At 45.1% G+C, this 19,825-nt stretch overlaps 1 protein-coding gene and 1 non-coding gene across 3 annotated transcripts; both read left to right on the top strand.

Moving 5' to 3' along the window:
- The first annotated feature begins 648 nt into the window (after window positions 1-648).
- On the top strand, window positions 649-721 carry trnav-aac. Its single transcript has one exon. It is a non-coding gene; the product is annotated as a tRNA-Val (tRNA).
- Window positions 722-1,067: 346 nt separating this feature from the next.
- Window positions 1,068-18,689, top strand: stk25b (serine/threonine kinase 25b). Of its 2 annotated transcripts, XM_036966526.1 has the most exons (12): window positions 1,068-1,477; window positions 9,752-9,982; window positions 10,171-10,227; window positions 10,517-10,625; window positions 15,317-15,474; window positions 15,850-16,035; window positions 16,397-16,542; window positions 16,748-16,853; window positions 16,941-17,012; window positions 18,001-18,137; window positions 18,242-18,256; window positions 18,361-18,689. In XM_036966526.1, exons 1-12 carry the CDS (start codon window positions 1,448-1,450, stop codon window positions 18,398-18,400), a joined length of 1,287 nt encoding a protein of 428 aa, XP_036822421.1. In that variant the 5' UTR covers window positions 1,068-1,447; the 3' UTR covers window positions 18,401-18,689. The 2 variants fall into 2 exon arrangements, with proteins under 2 accessions (XP_036822421.1, XP_036822422.1); XM_036966527.1 differs by lacking the exon at window positions 18,242-18,256.
- Window positions 18,690-19,825: the final 1,136 nt, after the last annotated feature.

Below are 19,825 nucleotides of genomic sequence, written 5' to 3'. Positions count from 1 at the left end.
GATAAGTGCGTGAATTGGACCATTTCCTATCCTGCTAAGCATTCAAAATGTAACGAGTTCTTTGGGTGTCAGGTAAAATGTATGGAGTAAAAAGCACGTCATTTTCTTTAGGAATGTAGTGAAGTAAAAGTTGCCCAAAAAATAAATAGTAAAGTAAAGTACAGATACCCCCCAAAAAACTACTTAAGTAGTACTTTAAGGTAATTGTACTTAAGTACTTTACACCACTGATTACCATGGCATTTCCACTGATTATTTGAAGAAATGTCCAAGACGGTTTTATTTATGTATACTGTAGGCCACGGATCATCAACTAAATTTAGCCGCGGGCGGATTTTTCCCTTGAGCGGATTGTTAGGGGACCAAAACATAATTACAAATCATTTGTAAACTGCAAATTGACCACAAAAAGCCCAAACAGATATAATATTTGACTAAAACACAATCATTTCAAACATTGCTTACATTTGTATACCATCACATATATCTTTATTATGCGTGGGAATACTTGTAACAGATTTCCAAAGCATGGATTGCTGTCATACCATGTCCATTGACTGCCAACACCACAGTGTAAGGAAACCAGTAAATGTGTAATTCTGGGTGAACTATCGATTTAACTTGATGTAGGGAATGTATTTCGTACTTGTTTCCGTAGTGTAGTGGTTATCACGTTCGCCTAACACGCGAAAGGTCCCCGGTTCGAGACCGGGCGGAAACACTTTTTCCAAAATTTGACAGTACCCTAGGTCTCAGAACAAATACATTGACGAAATAAATAGAAGGGACTTGGACATTTCTTCAATCACATTACGTAATAACCATTTAATAATAATTCCCCTTTGGGATATACAGAATTATTCAGTTTGATACAAAACCCCCTTGGAGTTACATATTTACTGCGTTGCATTATATAGTTGTTTATGTAACAACCTGCTACAATTCGAGATAAATGGCAACAGTGTATGTGTATGATACGATGAACTGTTGATAAAATGTACTTTGTATCTGACGCGACTGCGCGTTGAAATACAACTCCCACAACCCTGCACTCCGTGAAAGACGCAAGTGCGCATGCGCTGTTCAACCCATTATTTTGTTCTCCTCAAGCCACAAATAAAGAACAGGCTGAGTGTTCTTTGATATGAATTAAATATTAATATACGGAAACATTTAGTTCATGTTCAATGTCACTCTTATACATGGAGTTACACGATACATAGCTTTGCATTTTGGCCGGGCTGTAAAGCCCGCCGTCGGGGGATTCGAGGCCGAAAACACTGCGGAGTGACAGCACGATAGCTTGGGTGTTTAGCTATTTGGTTAGCTAGCCTGCTAACGGAAGGGGTTCGAGAGGAGGGAAAATAAGATAGAGGAATTTTGACAACTCCGTCTTTCAGGCAGAAAGGGCTGCGGCTGCCCTTTTCCTGTCAAACCTGCCGAGCGGATGGCGCACCTACGCGACATGCAGAACCAGGTAGGTAGCCTAATCTGTAGGGACTGTCACCCCGTTTAGCCAAGGCGAACCCCGATGACTGCGAGGCATTCGATTAATAGATGGGCGGGTTTAGGTGGGTGGGGGCGCCTAGCTAAATCATTACACACTGACACAGACGACTGGAGATTTCGAAGATAGCGGAGATGTACACACCCATCCGAAATCCATTCAGCCTCCAATGTTTAATCTTGTCTCTGTCAACAACACACATCCTCCTAATCCCCATCAAGTAAACCAGCTAACCAATAACATTGTCGGTTATTTGCACGATTCATATTGTAGCCTATTTGGACAACATATGATCAAATGACCTTTCTAAACTGTAATAACCTCTTACAAATAGATCATCAAACCAGAATGGCCAAATGTCTTGACAGATCCAGTTTACGTGCTAATAAAGCCTGTATTTGTGCCTCTTACTAAGTCCTATGTTGTCACTGCTTTCCTGTGGAGCAGAATTCCAGGCTGGACCCTGAGGAATACTTCAAGCAGGAGCACATTGGGAATATTCAATTTTATTTGGAATGGGAACCAGACAAAATTAAAAGGGCCTATTTATATAATGAATATGAATTCGGAGAGCAGAAATGATTAAATCATTAATTACACCTCTCACTAAAGGCTTCAGCGAAACAAAAGTTATACTTAAATCCAAACGAGTTCTCTAGTAAATTAATATGAATGTCTCACTCCATGATAAAGAATGGCCTTTTTCCTTTTATTCAGATTACAACCTCAATAACTTTCAGTTATTGAAATGGAAATCATCTCCCAAATATCTTATTTTTTTTCAATTTCTATTTAATCCACTAGAAAAAAAACGGAACAAATATTGTGGTTAAACTCAAATATACTAATAAATTAAAAAAACTTTGGGGCGATTTTTTCTTTAAGTATCTTTGTAAATTATATCATAAATAGGATTGGTGGAGTTATGTCACACATGAAGCTAACTAAATACATGGAAATGTCTGCTCTACCCAAAATTACAACCAATTAATTGCAGCATAACTGCAAAAGTGGAAGGGGGGGAAAAGTAGGGAACTTGTCTGTCGGTCCTGCATTGAAGACCATAATTGTTTAAAGAAAATTGTGATAAAAGTATACCAGTTTCATTTAAGGACCAACAAATTGACAGCTGTGCCATATAGATTGCAAAATAGTTGGAGAGAGATTTGTGACGTACCGATTCCATGACACATGGTTTATGAACTGATACGCAAAACGATGCCGGATTCAAAACGTAGAATTTTTCAATTTAAATTATTATACAAAATTCTTGCAAACAATAAAATGTTATATAGGCTGTATCACATCCGGCCGTGATTGGGAGTCCCATAGGGCGGTGCACAATTGGCTCAGCGTTGTCCAGGTTTGGCCGTCATTGTAAATAAGAATTTGTTCGTAACTGACTTGCCTAGTTAAATAAAAAATTAAATAAATGTAAAAAAATAAATATATGGGGGATACAACCTTCCCAGCTCTGCAGATGTTGCTGCAAAGAGACAGAATCATTAGATCATTTGTTTTGGTACTGTCCATATGTAGCTTGTTTTTGGTCACAGGTCCAGGAACGGCTGAAGAATTGCAACATTTACCTGGAGCTAACTCTGCAGATAGTACTACTGGGTGATTTGAAAAGTAATATTCAAACGATTAATAATACTTATAGAAAATGTTTTATTTAATTTATTTAGAATCTGTAGAAATTATGAGAAAAGAAAGGTTCAGAACTTTTGTGAAAGATCACACCACAGTTAAATTATATGGCAAATAGAGATCCAATATGGATGGTGTTAAGAGATAGATGGGAGGGGTTGAATGGAGCTGAAGGTTGGGACTAATAACTAGATAACTAATGTAAAACATACTGTGTCTGTAAAACGTATATAGGTTCAGAACTATGGTGAAAGAAATAGATGAGAGAGATTGAGGTTAGAAGAAGGCCAGAACCAACAACATATAACTACTGTAAAATAGATTGTGCCTGTAAAAACTATATAGTACATATAAAGCTAATTCTGCTGGAAGCAGAAGCCTAAGTGTTGTTGTTCACTAGTTTACTCCAATTAGGGGTGGGGTGGTAGGATTAGAATATAATAAAGGAAAATATATTGATTGGTACTGTATATACAACTCATTCCAGGGTTTTTCTTTATTTTTTACATTGTAGAATAATAGTGAAGACAAACTATGAAATAACACATATGGAATCATGTAATAACCAAAAAAGTGTTAAATCTAAATATATTTAATATTTTAGATTCTTCAAAGTAACCACCATTTGTCCAAACTTTTGACTGGTACTGTGTATGTATGTACAGTGGGGAGAACAAGTATTTGATAAACTGCCGATTTTGCAGGTTTTCCTACTTACAAAGCATGTAGAGGTCTGTAATTTTTATCATAGGTACACTTCAACTGTGAGAGACGGAATCTAAAACAAAAATCCAGAAAATCACATTGTATGATTTTTAAGTAATTCATTTGCATTTTATTGCATGACATAAGTATTTGATACATCAGAAAAGCATAACTTAATATTTGGTACAAAAACCTTTGTTTGCAATTACAGAGATCATACGTTTCCTGTAGTTCTTGACCAGGTTTGCACACACTGCAGCAGGGATTTTGGCCCACTCCTCCTCCATAAAGACCTTCTCCAGATCTTTCAGGTTTCGGGGCTGTCGCTGGGCAATACGGAGTGGCTAGGCCACTCCAGGATCTTGAGATGCTTCTCATGGAGCCACTACTTAGTTGCCCTGGCTGTGTATTTCGGGTTGTTGTCATGCTGGAAGACCCAGCCACGACCCATCTTCAATGCTCTTACTGAGGGAAGGAGGTTGTTGGCCAAGATCTCGCGATACATGGCCCCATCCATCCTCCCCTCAATACGGTGCAGTCGTCCTGTCCCCTTTGCAGAAAAGCATCCCCAAAGAATTGTTTCCACCTCCATGCTTCACGGTTGGCATGGTGTTCTTGGGGTTGTACTCATCCTTCTTCTTCCTCCAAACACGCAAGTGGAGTTTAGACCAAAAAGCTAAATTTTTGTCTCATCAGACCACATGACCTTCTCCCATTCCTCCTCTGGATCATCCAGATGGTCATTGGCAAACTTCAGACGGGCCTGGACATGTGCTGGCTTGAGCAGGGGGACCTTGCGTGCGCTGCAGGATTTTAATCCATGGCGGCGTAGTGTGTTACTAATGGTTTTCTTTGAGACTGTGGTCCCAGCTCTCTTCAGGTCATTGACCAGGTCCTGCCGTGTAGTTCTGGGCTGATCCCTCACCTTCCTCATGATCATTGATGCCCCACGAGGTGAGATCTTGCACGGAGCCCCAGACCGAGGGTGATTGACCATCATCTTGAACTTCTTCCATTTTCGAATAATTGCGCCAACAGTTGTTGCCTTCTCACCAAGCTGCTTGCCTATTGTCCTGTAGCCCATCCCAGCCTTGTGCAGGTCTACAATTTTATCCCTGATGTCCTTACACAGCTCTCTGTTCTTGGCCATTGTGGAGAGGTTGGAGTCTGTTTGATTGAGTGTGTGGACAGCTGTCTTTTATACAGGTACCGAGTTCAAACAGGTGCAGTTAATACAGGTAATGAGTGGAGAACAGGAGGGCTTCTTAAAGAAAAACTAACAGGTCTGTGAGAGCTGGAATTTTTACTGGTTGGTAGGTGATCAAATACTTATGTCATGCAATAAAATGCAAATGAATTACTTAAAAATCATACAATGTGATTTTCTGGATTTTTGTTTTAGATTCCGTCTCTCACAGTTGAAGTGTACCTATGATAAAAATTACAGACCTCTACATGCTTTGTAAGTAGGAAAACCTGCAAAATCGGCAGTGTATCAAATACTTGTTCTGTATGTGTATATACACTCAGCAAAAAAAGAAACGTCCTCTCACTGTCAACTGCGTTTATTTTCAGCAAACTTAACGTGTAAATATTTGTATGAACATAACAAGATTCAACAACTGAGACATAAACTGAACAAGTTCCACAGACATGTGACTAACATACATTTAATGATATGTCCCTGAACAAAGGGAGGGGGGGGGTGAAAATCAAAAGTAACAGTCAGTATCTGGTGCGGCCACCAGCTTCATTAAGTACTGCAGTGCATCTCCTCCTCATGAACTGCACCAGATTTGCCAGTTCTTGCTGTGAGATGTTACCCCACTCTTCCACCAAGGCACCTGCAGTTCCCGGACATTTCTGGGGGGAATGGCCCTAACCCTCACCCTTCGATCCAACAGGTCCCATACGTGCTCAATGGGATTGAGATCCGGGTTCTTCGCTGGCCATGGCAGAACACTGACATTCCTGTCTTGCAGGAAATCACGCACAGAACGAGCAGTATGGCTGGTGGCATTGTCATGCTGGAGGGTCATGTCAGGATGAGCCTGCAGGAAGGGTACCACATGAGGGAGGAGGATGTCTTCCCTGTAACGCACAGCGTTGAGATTGCCTGCAATGACAACAAGCTCAGTCCGATGATGCTGTGACACACCGCCCCAGACCATGACGGAGTCTCCGCCTCCAAATCGATCCCGCTCCAGAGTACAGGCCTCGGTGTAAAGCTCATTCCTTCAACGATAAACGCGAATCCGACCATCACCCCTGGTGAGACAAAACTGCGACTCGTCAGTGAAGAGCACTTTTTGACAGTCCTGTCCAGCGACGGTGGGTTTGTGCCCATAGGCGACGTTGTTGCCGGTGATGTCTGGTGAGGACCTGCCTTACAACAGGCCTACAAACCCCCAGTCCAGCTTCTCTCAGCCTATTGCAGACAGTCTGAGCACTGATGGAGGGATTGTGCGTTCCTGGTGTAACTCTGGCAGTTGTTGCCATCCTGCACCTGTCCCGCAGGTGTGATTTTCGGTTGTACTGATCCTGTGCAGGTGTTGTTACACGTGGTCTGCCACTGCGAGGACGATCAGCTGTCCGTCCTGTCTCCCTGTAGCTCTGTCTTAGGCGTCTCACAGTACGGACATTGCAATTTATTGCCCTGGCCACATCTGCAGTCCTCATGCCTCCTTGCAGCATGCCTAAGGCATGTTCACGCAGATGAGCAGGGACCCTGGGCATCTTTCTTTTGGTGTGTTTCAGAATCAGTAGAAAGGCTTCTTTAGTGTCATAAGTTTTCATAACTGACCTTAATTGCCTACCGTCTGTAAACTGTTAGTGTCTTCACGACCGTTCCACAGGTGCATGTTTATTAATAGTTTATGGTTCATTGGACAAGCATTGGAGACAGTGTTTAAACCCTTTATAATGAAGATCTGTGAAGTTATTTGGATTTTTATGAATTATCTTTGAAAGACAGGGTCCTGAAAAAGGGACATTTCTTTTTTTGCTAAGTTTATATATATTTGCATACAAGTATATGGGGGATTGGAAGTGATGCAGACAATTACATTGATGGAAGCTACAATCTCTCTGTAACGATTCTCTTCTTGTGAAGTAGAGGCGGACCAAAGCGCAGCGTGGTGGTTGTTCATTGTATTTATTGACGACACTATACATGAACAAACTAACGGAAAAAAACAAGAAACGTGAGAACTCAAAACAGCCCTGTCTGGTGCAAACACAAAAACAGGAACAATCACCCACAAACACACAGTGAAACCCAGGCTACCTAAATATGGTTCCCAATCAGAGACAATGACGAACACCTGCCTCTGATTGAGAACCATATCAGGCCGAACATAGAACTAGACCAAAACATAGAAAAACAAACATAGACTGCCCACCCAACTCACGCCCTGACCATACTAAATAAATACAAAAACAAAGGAAATAGAGGTCAGAACGTGACAGTACCCCCCCCCAAAGGTGCGGACTCCGGCCGCAAAACCTTGACCTATAGGGGAGGGTCTGGGTGGGCGTCTGTCCGCGGTGGCGGCTCTGGCGCGGGACGCGGACCCCACTTCGCCATTGTCTCAGTCCGCCTTATTGTCCGCCTCCGTGGCTTACTCACCATGCCCACCCCTCTCAATGACCCCACTGGACAGAGGGGCTGCTTGGGACAGAGGGGCAGCTTCTCGGGACAGAGGGACAGCTGCTCGGGACAGAGGGACAGCTGCTCGGGACAGAGGGACAGCTGCTCGGGACAGAGGGACAGCTGCTCGGGACAGAGGGACAGCTGCTCGGGACAGAGGGACAGCTGCTCCGGGCGGAGGGGCTCTAGCGGCCCCTGGCTGACTGGCGGCACTGGCGGCCCCTGGCTGACTGGCGGCCCCTGGTTGACTGGCGGCGCTGGCGCTGGGCTGACTGGCGGCACTGGCGGCCCCTGGTTGACTGGCGGCACTGGCGGCCCCTGGCTGACTGGCGGCACTGGCGGCCCCTGGCTGACTGGCGGCACTGGCGGCCCCTGGCTGACGGGCGGCATTGGCGGCTCCTGGCAGACGGGCGGCGCTGGCGGCGCTGGGCAGACGGGCGGCGCTGGCGGCGCTGGGCAGACGGGCGGCGCCGGCGGCGCTGGGCAGACGGGCGGCGCTGGCGGCGCTGGGCAGACGGGCGGCGCTGGCGGCGCTGGGCAGACGGGAAGCTCCGATGGCGCCGGGCAGACGCGAAGCTCTGACAGAGGCGCCGGGCAGACGGGAAGCTCCGGCAGAGGCGCCGGACAGGCGGGAGGCTCCGGCAGAGGCGCCGGACAGGCGGGAGGCTCCGGCAGAGGCGCCGGACAGGCGGGAGGCTCCGGCAGAGGCGCCGGACAGGCGGGAGGCTCCGGCAGAGGCGCCGGACAGGCGGGAGGCTCCGGCAGAGGCGCCGGACAGGCGGGAGGCTCCGGCAGAGGCGCCGGACAGGCGGGATGCTCCGGCAGAGGCGCCGGACAGGCGGGAGGCTCCGGCAGAGGCGCCGGACAGGCGGGAGGCTCCGGCAGAGGCGCCGGACAGGCGGGAGGCTCCGGCAGAGGCGCCGGACAGGCGGGAGGCTCCGGCAGAGGCGCCGGACAGGCGGGAGGCTCCGGCAGAGGCGCCGGACAGGCGGGAGGCTCCGGCAGCGCTGGAGAGGAGGAAGGCTCTGGACGGATGGGCCGGAGAGACAGCCTGGTACGGGGAGCTGCCACCGGAGGGCTGGGGTGTGGAGGTGGTGACGGATAGACCGGGCCGTGCAGGCGCACTGGAGCTCTTGAGCACCGAGCCTGCCCAACCTTACCCGGTTGAATGGTCCCGGTCGCCCTGCCAGTGCGGCGAGGTGGAATAGCCCGCACTGGGCTATGCAGGCGAACCGGGGACACCGTGCGCAAGGCTGGTGCCATGTAAGCCGGCCCAAGGAGACGCACTGGAGACCAGATGCGTAGAGCCGGCTTCATGGCACTTGGCTCGATGCCCACTCTAGCCCGGCCGATACGCGGAGCTGGAATGTACCGCACCGGCCTGTGCACCCGCACTGGGGACACCGTGCGCTCCACAGCATAACACGGTGCCTGCCCGGTCTCTCTAGCCCACCGGTAACCACAGGAAGTTGGCTCAGGTCTCCTACCTGGCGTAGCCATACTCCCTGTTAGCCCCCCCCCAAGAAATTTTTGGCGCTGACTCCCGGGCTTCCATCCACGACGCCGCGCTGCCTCCTCATACCAGCGCCTCTCCGCTTTCGCCGCCTCCCGTTCTTCCTTGGGGCGGCGATACTCTCCTGGCTGAGCCCAAGGTCCTTTACCGTCTAATTCGTCCTCCCATGTCCATACCTCCTCGCGCTGCTCCTGCTGCTGCTTTTTCCTTTGCCCATTACCACACCGCTTGGTCCTGTTGTGGTGGGTGATTCTGTAACGATTCTCTTCTTGTGAAGTAGAGGCGGACCAAAGCGCAGCGTGGTGGTTGTTCATTGTATTTATTGACGACACTATACATGAACAAACTAACGGAAAAAACCAAGAAACGTGAGAACTCAAAACAGCCCTGTCTGGTGCAAACACAAAAACAGGAACAATCACCCACAAACACACAGTGAAACCCAGGCTACCTAAATATGGTTCCCAATCAGAGACAATGACGAACACCTGCCTCTGATTGAGAACCATATCAGGCCGAACATAGAACTAGACCAAAACATAGAAAAACAAACATAGACTGCCCACCCAACTCACGCCCTGACCATACTAAATAAATACAAAAACAAAGGAAATAGAGGTCAGAACGTGACACTCTCTGCAATATTAAGGCTGATCTGCCCCATAAAATAATAATTAAAAAAGCTTACTAAGTCCTTCTATGTTGTCACTGCTTTCCTGTGGAGCAGAATTCCAGGCTGGATCCTGAGGAATACTTCACCAAGCAGGAGCGCATTGGGAAGGGCTCCTTTGGAGAGGTCTACAAGGGCATCAACAACCGCACCAAAGAGGTAGTGGCCATCAAGATCATTGACCTGGAAGAAGCCGAGGACGAGATCGAAGACATACAGCAGGAGATCACTGTACTGAGTCAGTGTGACAGCCCCTTTGTCACCAAGTACTATGGCTCCTACCTGAAGGTAAAGCTAAACGCATAGATCGACAAAGACTGAAAGAGAGAGACACACACACAGACATACATACAATAATATACACCAATATATACACACGCACACAAACTCACACACTCTGAGACTTCTGCCTATGTTCAGGTCAAATCTCACAGCAATCCTTAGCATTGAAAACGTCTCGGTCTCTGTTTCTCCAGGGCACTAAGCTGTGGATCATCATGGAGTATTTGGGTGGGGGATCAGCTCTGGACCTGGTAAGACAATGCCTTTCCTAATTGCCCCTGAGGGGATAAGTACAATTGTATTTAATTGAGTCAATGCCAATTGTTTGATTCATAAATGCTGACTTAGATGTCTGATTAATAAATTCTAACTTACAATACAAATGCATGAGTTGGAGGATGTACACAGCACACGTATTTAGCAATAATCTAAATAGGCTCTCAGCAAGAAACTCTCCCTTTCTCCCTCCCCCCGTTTTCTCTTTCTTTCTCTCCCACTATCTCTCTCTCTGTCTCTCCCCAACTATTTATCTCACTTCAGCTACGTCCTGGGCCTCTAGAAGAGACCTATATCGCCACCATACTGAGGGAAATACTGAAGGGACTGGAGTACCTGCACTCTGAGAGGAAGATCCACAGAGATATCAAAGGTTCAGGCTGCTCCCTTTGGTCCTCTATCAATCTGTCTATGCAACAGGACAGCACCCCCTAACAGAATCCCCCAACCATCGAAATGATACCCTGAGCCTGCACTCTCCTGGCGGTTTACGTAGTGTCGTGGTTATCACGTTCGCCTAACACGCAAAAGGTCCCCGGTTCAAAACCGGGCATAAACATATTTTCAAAAAGTAAATAGCAGCTGCTGTGGCTGCGGAACCGAGTTTTCGTTCCCTTGAACTAAAGGTCTCAGTGTCTGCACATGTGTTTTCTCTACTTGACACAAAGTCTCTGCTCTACTTGTAGAGAACAGGGGTGTATTCATTAGCCAGATTCTATTGAAAAACGCTGCCGTTGTGAAACGTTTTTTAACGGAAACCATTTACTCCAAACAGAAAACATTTTACAACGAAAACAAGAGTTTCTATTGGACAAATTCATGTAGGTCCCTCCCCGTTTTGTTTGCTCTGTTTGCTTCCATTTGGTTCCTAGAGTAAACGGTAAGCAGTTTCCGTTGCAATACGTTTTGCAACAGAATACGACTAATGAATACACTCCAGGCTACTCTGGCGAAAGCTGAATCAATGTCTGCAAGATCACATAATGATAGTATTATACATAACACAACCTAATAAAATAGCATAGTATGACATTACTGTAAGACAAAATCACCACTACATCTTTCTCTCGTGGCCAAAACTGAACAGCGCACCACGAGGCAAAATGCTACAGTTTACTAACACCATCTGCTTTGAAATTCGCTCACTGTACATCATTCAAAACAACACTGTAGGCTACTTCGAAACAACACTGTGTTACTCAAGAAGATCTAAGTATCCCCATGAAACTGATTGAGATCAACTGGTTAGTAGCGGATGGACGTTTCACCGATAAAACTTGAAGAATTATAATCTGCGATTAACAGAAAAATGTGAAGGGAGAGACCAAATGTGTGTGGAAAGTAGAGGTAAAGAAACACATGCGCAGAACGTGAAATGCACACGAGCAAAAGTTCGGGACCTTCAATCAGGGTAAAAAAGTTGTTTCCGCAGCCACTCCGATATGTACATTCAAGTGCCAGTTTACTAGGTACACCCATTTAGTACCGGGTGGGAACCCCCTTTGCCTCCAAAACAGCCTGACTTCTTGGGGGCATAGATTCTACAAGGTGTGGTATCAAGGGACCTAAAGTGTGACAGGAAAACATTCCCCACACCACTGCCACCAGTCTGTAACGTTGACACCAGGCAGAATGGGCCATGGACTCAAGCTGCTTACGCTAAATCCTGACTCTGCCATCAGCATGACGCAACAGGAACCGTGATTCGTCGGACCAGGCAATGTTTTTCCACTCCTCAATTGCCCAGTGTTGGTGATCACACGTCCACCTGAGCAGCTTCTTCTTGTTTTTAGCTGATAGGAGTGGGACCCGGTGTGGTCGTCTGCTGCAATAGCCCATCCATGACAAGGACCGACGAGTTGTGCATTCTGAGATGCTGTTCTGCACACCACTGTTGTACTGCACCGTTATAACGATCCATTTTCATGAACGGGGTGGTGTACCTAATAAACTGGCCACTGAGTGTATATGTAGACAAAATAAAATAACTTGATATACTGGTACATACTTTATCATGTGGGATCATTTTACCTGCCAGTTCACTTCAGTTTCCATAGTGTAGTGATTATCACATTCACCTCACACGCTCAGTCCAGGTCCCCAGTTCAAAACCGTGTGGAAACATGTTTTAATAAAATAGATATGGGCCGATGACTGAAAATAAACACACATACATACAGTAGACCTATACAGTAGATACAATAAGTAGAACAGTTTTGGACATTTCTTCGAATGACCAGCAACAATGAAATGGTAATAGGTTAAGCAATATTCTGCATGTGATACTCATAAACCTGCTACTCCGAAAGCACAAAGAATCCATTAGGTTCTGAGAGTGATAAATATTAAATCTTGCAGTTGAGTTTATGTAAAGTTCACAAGAAATGGGCCTGCCAATAACAATAATTCTTATTCCAATCTCCCATTATAGTTTTGTTAAAGAGATTTTCCGGTACTATTTTAGCCGGTAGTTCTGAAAGTAGCGCCCACGAGCCAAAAGTGATCCCCAGAGATTGCGTACTACGTCACAAATGTGCACCGCGTCATTGCTCTCTCTACTGTGTTTGCATTGTGCTAGCTGTCACTCAAATGGCAAGGGGCTGAAGCTCATTGGCTGAAACTCAAATTGCTAGGGGGCTGGCTCACGTGGGGGTGAATGTAGGGAAAATGGCGCATAACATCTTCCAGAAAACAGTCGCTTTCAAACTTGGGATTTTGTGGCTAATTGAGCTAAGACAGTAACTCTCCTCATACACTACATGGTATGTGGACACCCCTTAAAATTAGTGGATTTGGCTATTTCAACCACATCCGTTGCTGACCGGTGTATAAAATCGAGCACACAGCAATGCAATCTCCATAGACAAACATTAGCAGTAGAATGGCCTTACTGAAGAGCTCAGTGACTTTCAGTGGCAGTCATAGGATGCCACCTTTCCAACAAGTCAGTCAGTCAAAACATTTTCAACTGTAGGTGCTGTTATTGTGAAGTGGAAACGTCTAGGAGCAACAACAGCTCAACCGCAAAGTGGTAGGCCACACAAGCTCACGGAACGGGACCACTGAAGCACGTAGCGCATAAAAATTGTCTATCCTCGGTTGCAACACTCACTACTGAGTAACAAACTGCCTCTGGAAGCAACTTCAGCACAATAATTGTTTGTCGGGAGCTTCATGAAATGGGTTTACATGGCCGAGCATCCACACAAGCCTAAGATCACCTTGCGCAATGCCAAGCGTCGGATAGACTGGTGTAATGGAGTGATGAATTACACTTCACCATCTGGCAGTCTGACGGACTAATCTTGGTTTAGCGCATGTGCCCTTGATTTTGGAATGAGAAGTTTGACAAACAGGTGTCCACATATTTCTGGTTATGTAGTGTATATTATGCAGGTATGATCTACACGTTCACACATCCAGCCAAACAAAAAATGCAAAGTACCTGAGCATGTCTTTAATAGTTGAAAAAATACTAAAGACTGATCTGGGAAGATCATGTAGAACTGGGCCTTAGTAGAAAACTATATGTGCCAGTGGATATGCGGTTCAGCCGACACAGATCTGTCCAGTCCAAGATGTCTTCAGAACAGGTTTATTACAGATGCTGGGTTTAACCACACTCCTTGTTTTGACTGCCTACTGTGTAAGTGTGTGTAAAAGTGGTCTTATTGAAGCCATTGGATGCTGGTGAGGGGAGGACGGCTCATAATAATGAATGGAATGGCGTTAATGGAATGGTATCAAACACATGGAAACCAGGTCTTTGATGTCTTTGAGACCATTCCATTCATTCCGTTCCAGCCATTACTATGAGTCCATCCTCCCCATTTAAAGTGCCACCAGCCACCACTGATGAAGGAATAGAAAGGAAAGAAATAACCATTAGTATTGGCTTACATGACATACCATAGAGTAGACTGTGGGGGTATACAGAATTTATTATGACAAGGTACTGCTCTGCCATGGTAAAATGCAAGGGGCAATGCCAAATACACTTTACAAATTACAGAATAAAGATCCATTTACTGGTAAGTAAACGTGACTGGAATGTATCTAAGGTCTTGCATGAGACCAGAACCAACGTGAAATAGTGGCCAACTGCTTCATGTGGAAAGGGACAGGCTTTTAGGCTATATGCAACATTTGGCTACATACAGTACCTACCTACATGATATAATTACATGGCTACATAAAATAATCTAAATGTCCACAAACACGGCTATAACTTTAACCTGACAACATGAGTAAAATAATATGCCTAAAACGATATAGCGTTACTTATGTGCTATACCAAGACTAACAAGCTAATGTTAAGATGACTGGCTGATATCTTGGCTTAGCTAGCTAGCAATTGCATGAAGCACATGGAAAAGGAAAACATGTTACCATAAACATGGTAAATAACTGAACTGCCTTAGCAAGCAATGACATGTCACAGTACTTACAATTAGATGCATGCACTAACTGCAGGTTGCATTCAATAAAGTTGAGGAACAGTCCAAGGAGCTTCTGACTTCGATCTCACTCTGAAGATGGCCCGGCTCAGTCAGGTTCACCGGGAATGACGAACTGTGATTGGCTGATATAGGTACTACTAATAAAAATCAAGGGTGTTGGGCAAGTACAACAAACTATTAGATTGGGGCTGCTGAAACGACTAGCTAACTGTTAATTAATGGTGCTCTTTAGCTAACTGGGTAGTGTTGTGATCTAACGTTACTGATATAAAACATATATATTGTTCAATCTTGTTATTACATGTCGTTACAGTGTTTAAACAGTAGATGTTCTGATTCATCAGGGGCTGGAGATTTTGCAGGAGAATCATCCATACAAACTGATTTCTACAAAGCAATAGCTGTAGGCCAATAGATCAACATAGAGAACATTAATTGCCATCTTCTTTTTGAATGATGTAAGTGTTGTGATGATATCTATTAAATGTAAGTTCTCACTGTAAGTCACTTTGGATAAAAGCGTCTAAGTGGCATTAATTATTATTATAATATATTGACCACCAACCTTGCTGTCTCCCTCCCCTTCTCCCTCTCTCTGTGGCAGCTGCCAATGTGCTGCTGTCAGAGCAAGGCGACGTGAAGCTGGCAGATTTTGGCGTGGCGGGCCAGCTGACCGACACCCAGATCAAGAGGAACACATTCGTGGGCACTCCCTTCTGGATGGCGCCCGAGGTCATCAAACAGTCGGCGTACGACTTTAAGGTCAGCAGCCCCCACGGAGTTGGCAGTTGGCTCAAATATGTCCTAGTCTGTAGGGTTGGTTGTCAGCAGGGTTTATTTCTGTTAGTTCAGGATATTCAATGAAACTCCAATCTGAGAAGAGCCTCTTATTGTCAATGAACATTTTTCTATTTTTGAATTGGAAGATCGTTTCACTTCCTTAATTGACTGAATTGAGGTGGAATTTACATTAATCCTGCTGCTGCTTATTTGTTTTTGATGTCAGCCTCTTTAAACATGTTCAGCACATCCCTTATGAATTCTGTACACATAAATATCAAGTGTGTCTGTGTGTGAGCACATATGTTTTTATCTGTGTATACTTGGCTGTCTTACACTTGTCTGGCTTCCTCCTAGGCGGATATCTGGTCCCTGGGCATCACGGCCATTGAGCTGGCCAAAGGGGAGCCCCCCAACTCAGACCTGCACCCCATGAGGGTCCTCTTCCTCATTCCTAAGAACACCCCTCCCACCCTGGAGGGATCCTACAGCAAGCCCTTCAAAGAGTTTGTGGAGGCCTGCCTCAATAAAGACCCGCGCTTTGTGAGTCAATTCATTTCTCCATTGACAATGATTTTCTGTTGAGTGCTAGGCTCAATCTGGGTTCTGGGAAACTGGCCCTGAGAAGTCTACCTGATTGAGGGGACTAGCAGTAGACAACCTATCATGAGCATGACTTTGTAGGCAGCCTTCCATAAAAGAGAACATGGGTACTTACTCTGTTATAAGCATTTGTTTGTTATATTTATAGAAATAAACTTACAACACCTCTATGGTGCTGCTGGTGCACCTATATTTAGAGTTTTATCATAAAAATACCAACTTTATTTCTAAAGTGCTCAAAGCAGTCATATTTAGTATGGGAATGAATGCGTGTCATTGTACCATGCTCTTTCCTCCATAGAGGCCAACAGCCAAGGAGCTGGTGAAGCACAAGTTCATTACACGCTACACCAAGAAGACAGCCTACCTGTCGGAACTCATCGACCGCTACCGTCGCTGGAGGTCCGAGGGCCACGGGGAGGAGTCCAGCTCAGACGACTCAGATATGTGAGGCCCTTAACACACCCACAAACGCAGACATATACAGTGCACAATGGATGAAGCAGTTTTGAAACACACACACAGACAACCTAACCAACATATTGAATATTTCTGACTGGCTGTAGATATATAACATGCAGTTCTCTATTTTACGTGGTACTGAATTAAACATTTCAAACAGACCTACTGTCTCCTTCTCTTCTTCTTACAGGGATGCTGATGGTGACGACAACCAGAGTCCCGTGTGGACCTTCCCCACAGTCCGACCCAGCTCCATGAACAAACTACAGAAGGGATACACACACTCCGATACAGAGGTGAGACCATGTTGGTGCACATTTAAACACACAAACAAACGGTTTGGGCTGGGACACTGAAGTCATTTGTCTCTCTTTTTTTTTTAGTCTGCAGATTCGGTGAAACGCCAACCCAAGTCACAGTGTCTGTCGGCATTGGTCACTCCCATTTTCAAAGAGGTAACAAGTTACAGAAGCTACTTATTAGAATGTCCACATTGTGTGGACAATACAATTTTCCTTTTCTATTAACTTCATACAGTGCCTTGCGAAAGTATTCGCCCCCCTTGAACTTTGCGACCTTCTGCCACATTTCAGGCTTCAAACATAAACATAAAAACTGTATTTTTTTGTGAAGAATCAACAACAAGTGGGACACAATTATGAAGTGGAACGACATTGATTGGATATTTCAAACTTTTTTAACAAATCAAAAACTGAAAAATTGGGCGTGCAAAATTATTCAGCCCCTTTACTTTCAGTAAAGGGACAGGGAAGATGGTTAAAATTGATGGGAAGATGGATGGAGCCAAATACAGGACCATTCTGGAAGAAAACCTGATGGAGTCTGCAAAAGACCTGAGACTGGGACGGAGATTTGTCTTCCAACAAGACAATGATCCAAAACATAAAGCAAAATCTACAATGGAATGGTTCAAAAAGAAACATATCCAGGTGTTAGAATGGCCAAGTCAAAGTCCAGACCTGAATCCAATCGAGAATCTGTGGAAAGAACTGAAAACTGCTGTTCACAAATACTCTCCATCCAACCTCACTGAGCTCGAGCTGTTTTGCAAGGAGGAATGGGAAAAAAATTCAGTCTCTCGATGTGCAAAACTGATAGAGACATACCCCAAGCGACTTACAGCTGTAATCGCAGCAAAAGGTGGCGCTACAAAGTATTAACTTAAGGGGGCTGAATAATTTTGCACGCCCAATTTTTCAGTTTTTGATTTGTTAAAAAAGTTTGAAATATCCAATAAATGTCGTTCCACTTCATGATTGTGTCCCACTTGTTGTTGATTCTTCACAAAAAAATACAGTTTTATATCTTTATGTTTGAAGCCTGAAATGTGGCAAAAGGTCGCAAAGTTCAAGGGGGCCGAATACTTTCGCAAGGCACTGTATCAATGCTGAAATGGAACTAATCCCTGTTTGTCCTGTCCAGTTAAAGGAGAAGCGGAGGGCTGCTGGAGGTGGCGTGGGGGCCATTGAAGAGCTGGAGAACGCCTTTAATCTGGCCGAGGAGTCCTGTCCCGGCATCTCAGACCGTCTCGTCACACACATGATGGAGAGGGTCTGCAGGTGAGTCTGGCTTCAAGCACACCCACACACACAATTCCAATACACTTCAGTGACATCCTTTTCTCATCTCTTGTCCTTTGTGACTAACCCCACTGATCTGAAAGGACAAAGAATAAAAGGTGAGGTATGACTATAAGGACACAGATGAGTGCGATTCATTGGAGTCTTATCACTTCAGTGTCACCTAGTCACTCATTTAAATCTACCGTCTTCTATTCATCAGGTTCTCTCTCAATGGTAACACCACCCCCTCCTCGCGGTGAACCCCTGCTGGCTGCTACTCCAAATCCCCTTCCGTCTACTTCTATTCCCCGTCAGACCGTCCAACACCCCCCCCCCCCCCATGGACCACGAAAACCCCTCCTCTGCCCCCTAGTCCACCTGACCAATCTCCCAGAGAACTTTTAATTAGTTATGATTAAATATTTTTACAGTTTTTCTTTATAGAACGGAGAGTATTTAAGAAAAAAGAAAGCCACGACATTAAGAGTGCTGTGTATACCTGTTAGATCGAGAGAGAAACAATCCTAAAATAAAGTCTATGGAAACGTCTATGGGTTTGTGAGCTTGTCTGTTGCATCACATGCATGGGTGTTGGGGTGTAGGTTTTCTATTCAATGTAATTCAACAAATAAGACCTGGGTAAAATACATATTTTAAATAATTCAGGTTGTGCACCTTTGGCACTATTCCATTGTGCTTGACACAAATCAAGCACACAAGTATTGCAAGTGTTTGATAAACATATTCAATCTGGGTCTGAAGCAAATTCTCTGAACATTTTGTTCAATATAAAAACCACCATCCCAGTTTGATCGGTGGCAAGTTCCCATGTTTCCACCTGTCCGGTTCATTTTTAAGCTCCTTAGCTTTCCTCACACTGGCAGTGAACGGCAGGGCCTCGGGTGACCTTAGTCTTAGCCACGCCCACTGCTCCGCTGTTGCCAGGTGGTCATAGGTATGAAGACTCCTTGAGAGCGTTCACCATTTTACAAGCGTTTCACTATGGGAGCTAGGCTAGTGTTAGGAGTTTGAGTTTATACTTTTTTTCAACCCCCCCCTTCTGACTAGGTTGTACAAACACATACACTGGGTTACAGTATTAAGGACAGGTTTTTGAACATTCTCTGATGTGAAAGGACCATAGTCAAAGTAGCTCGTTTGGCAAAATGTTTGAGAAAAAAAATACTGCTTGCCCTAGATATTTCCATTCAAATTCTGTAAAATGTCATTTATAGATATTAAAATCAGATATGTCATCCCCCATCAAATGCCTGCTGATGCCTACAGAAGATGCTTATTGTCATCTAGCGATGACCTAGACGTGTCCACCAGGATGGCATAGTAGAACTCCGTTGGGGTGCGGGCCATGCCAATCTGATCAAACATTCCCAGTGGGAGGCACCTTGGCAGCAGCTCTGCTTCAGGACACCGGTGATCAGCAGCACCACGTTCTCAATCATGTAGCATGGAGACAAGGACAAACAAGGGGGGGGGGGGGGGGGGGGGGGGGGGAATAGTGTAGGCTTAGTTCTAAATCATTTAAAATGCTTCCTTTACTTTCTACGTCAAATCAACCACTGATATACAAAGATTTGATGAGTGAACGTGCTATGAAATATTGCCTTCACTTCCAGTCATCTGTTGCCTTAACATTCAGATCAGTGCTTCTCAATCAAGGGAGAAAG

The sequence above is a fragment of the Oncorhynchus mykiss genome, chromosome 28, assembly GCF_013265735.2.
Source record: "Oncorhynchus mykiss isolate Arlee chromosome 28, USDA_OmykA_1.1, whole genome shotgun sequence".
NCBI classification, from domain to species: domain Eukaryota; kingdom Metazoa; phylum Chordata; class Actinopteri; order Salmoniformes; family Salmonidae; genus Oncorhynchus; species Oncorhynchus mykiss.
This window is presented reverse-complemented; position numbering and strand designations above follow the sequence as displayed.

What these genes read in the sequence shown, in the direction of transcription:
- stk25b (XM_036966526.1), top strand. Translation starts at nt 1,448, where the DNA reads ATGGCGCACCTACGCGACATGCAGAACCAG. An exon ending in TCAATAAAGACCCGCGCTTT is followed by an intron (nt 16,036 to 16,396) that starts GTGAGTCAATTC and finishes TTTCCTCCATAG; the next exon opens with AGGCCAACAGCCAAGGAGCT. An exon ending in ACACACACTCCGATACAGAG is followed by an intron (nt 16,854 to 16,940) that starts GTGAGACCATGT and finishes TTTTTTTTTTAG; the next exon opens with TCTGCAGATTCGGTGAAACG.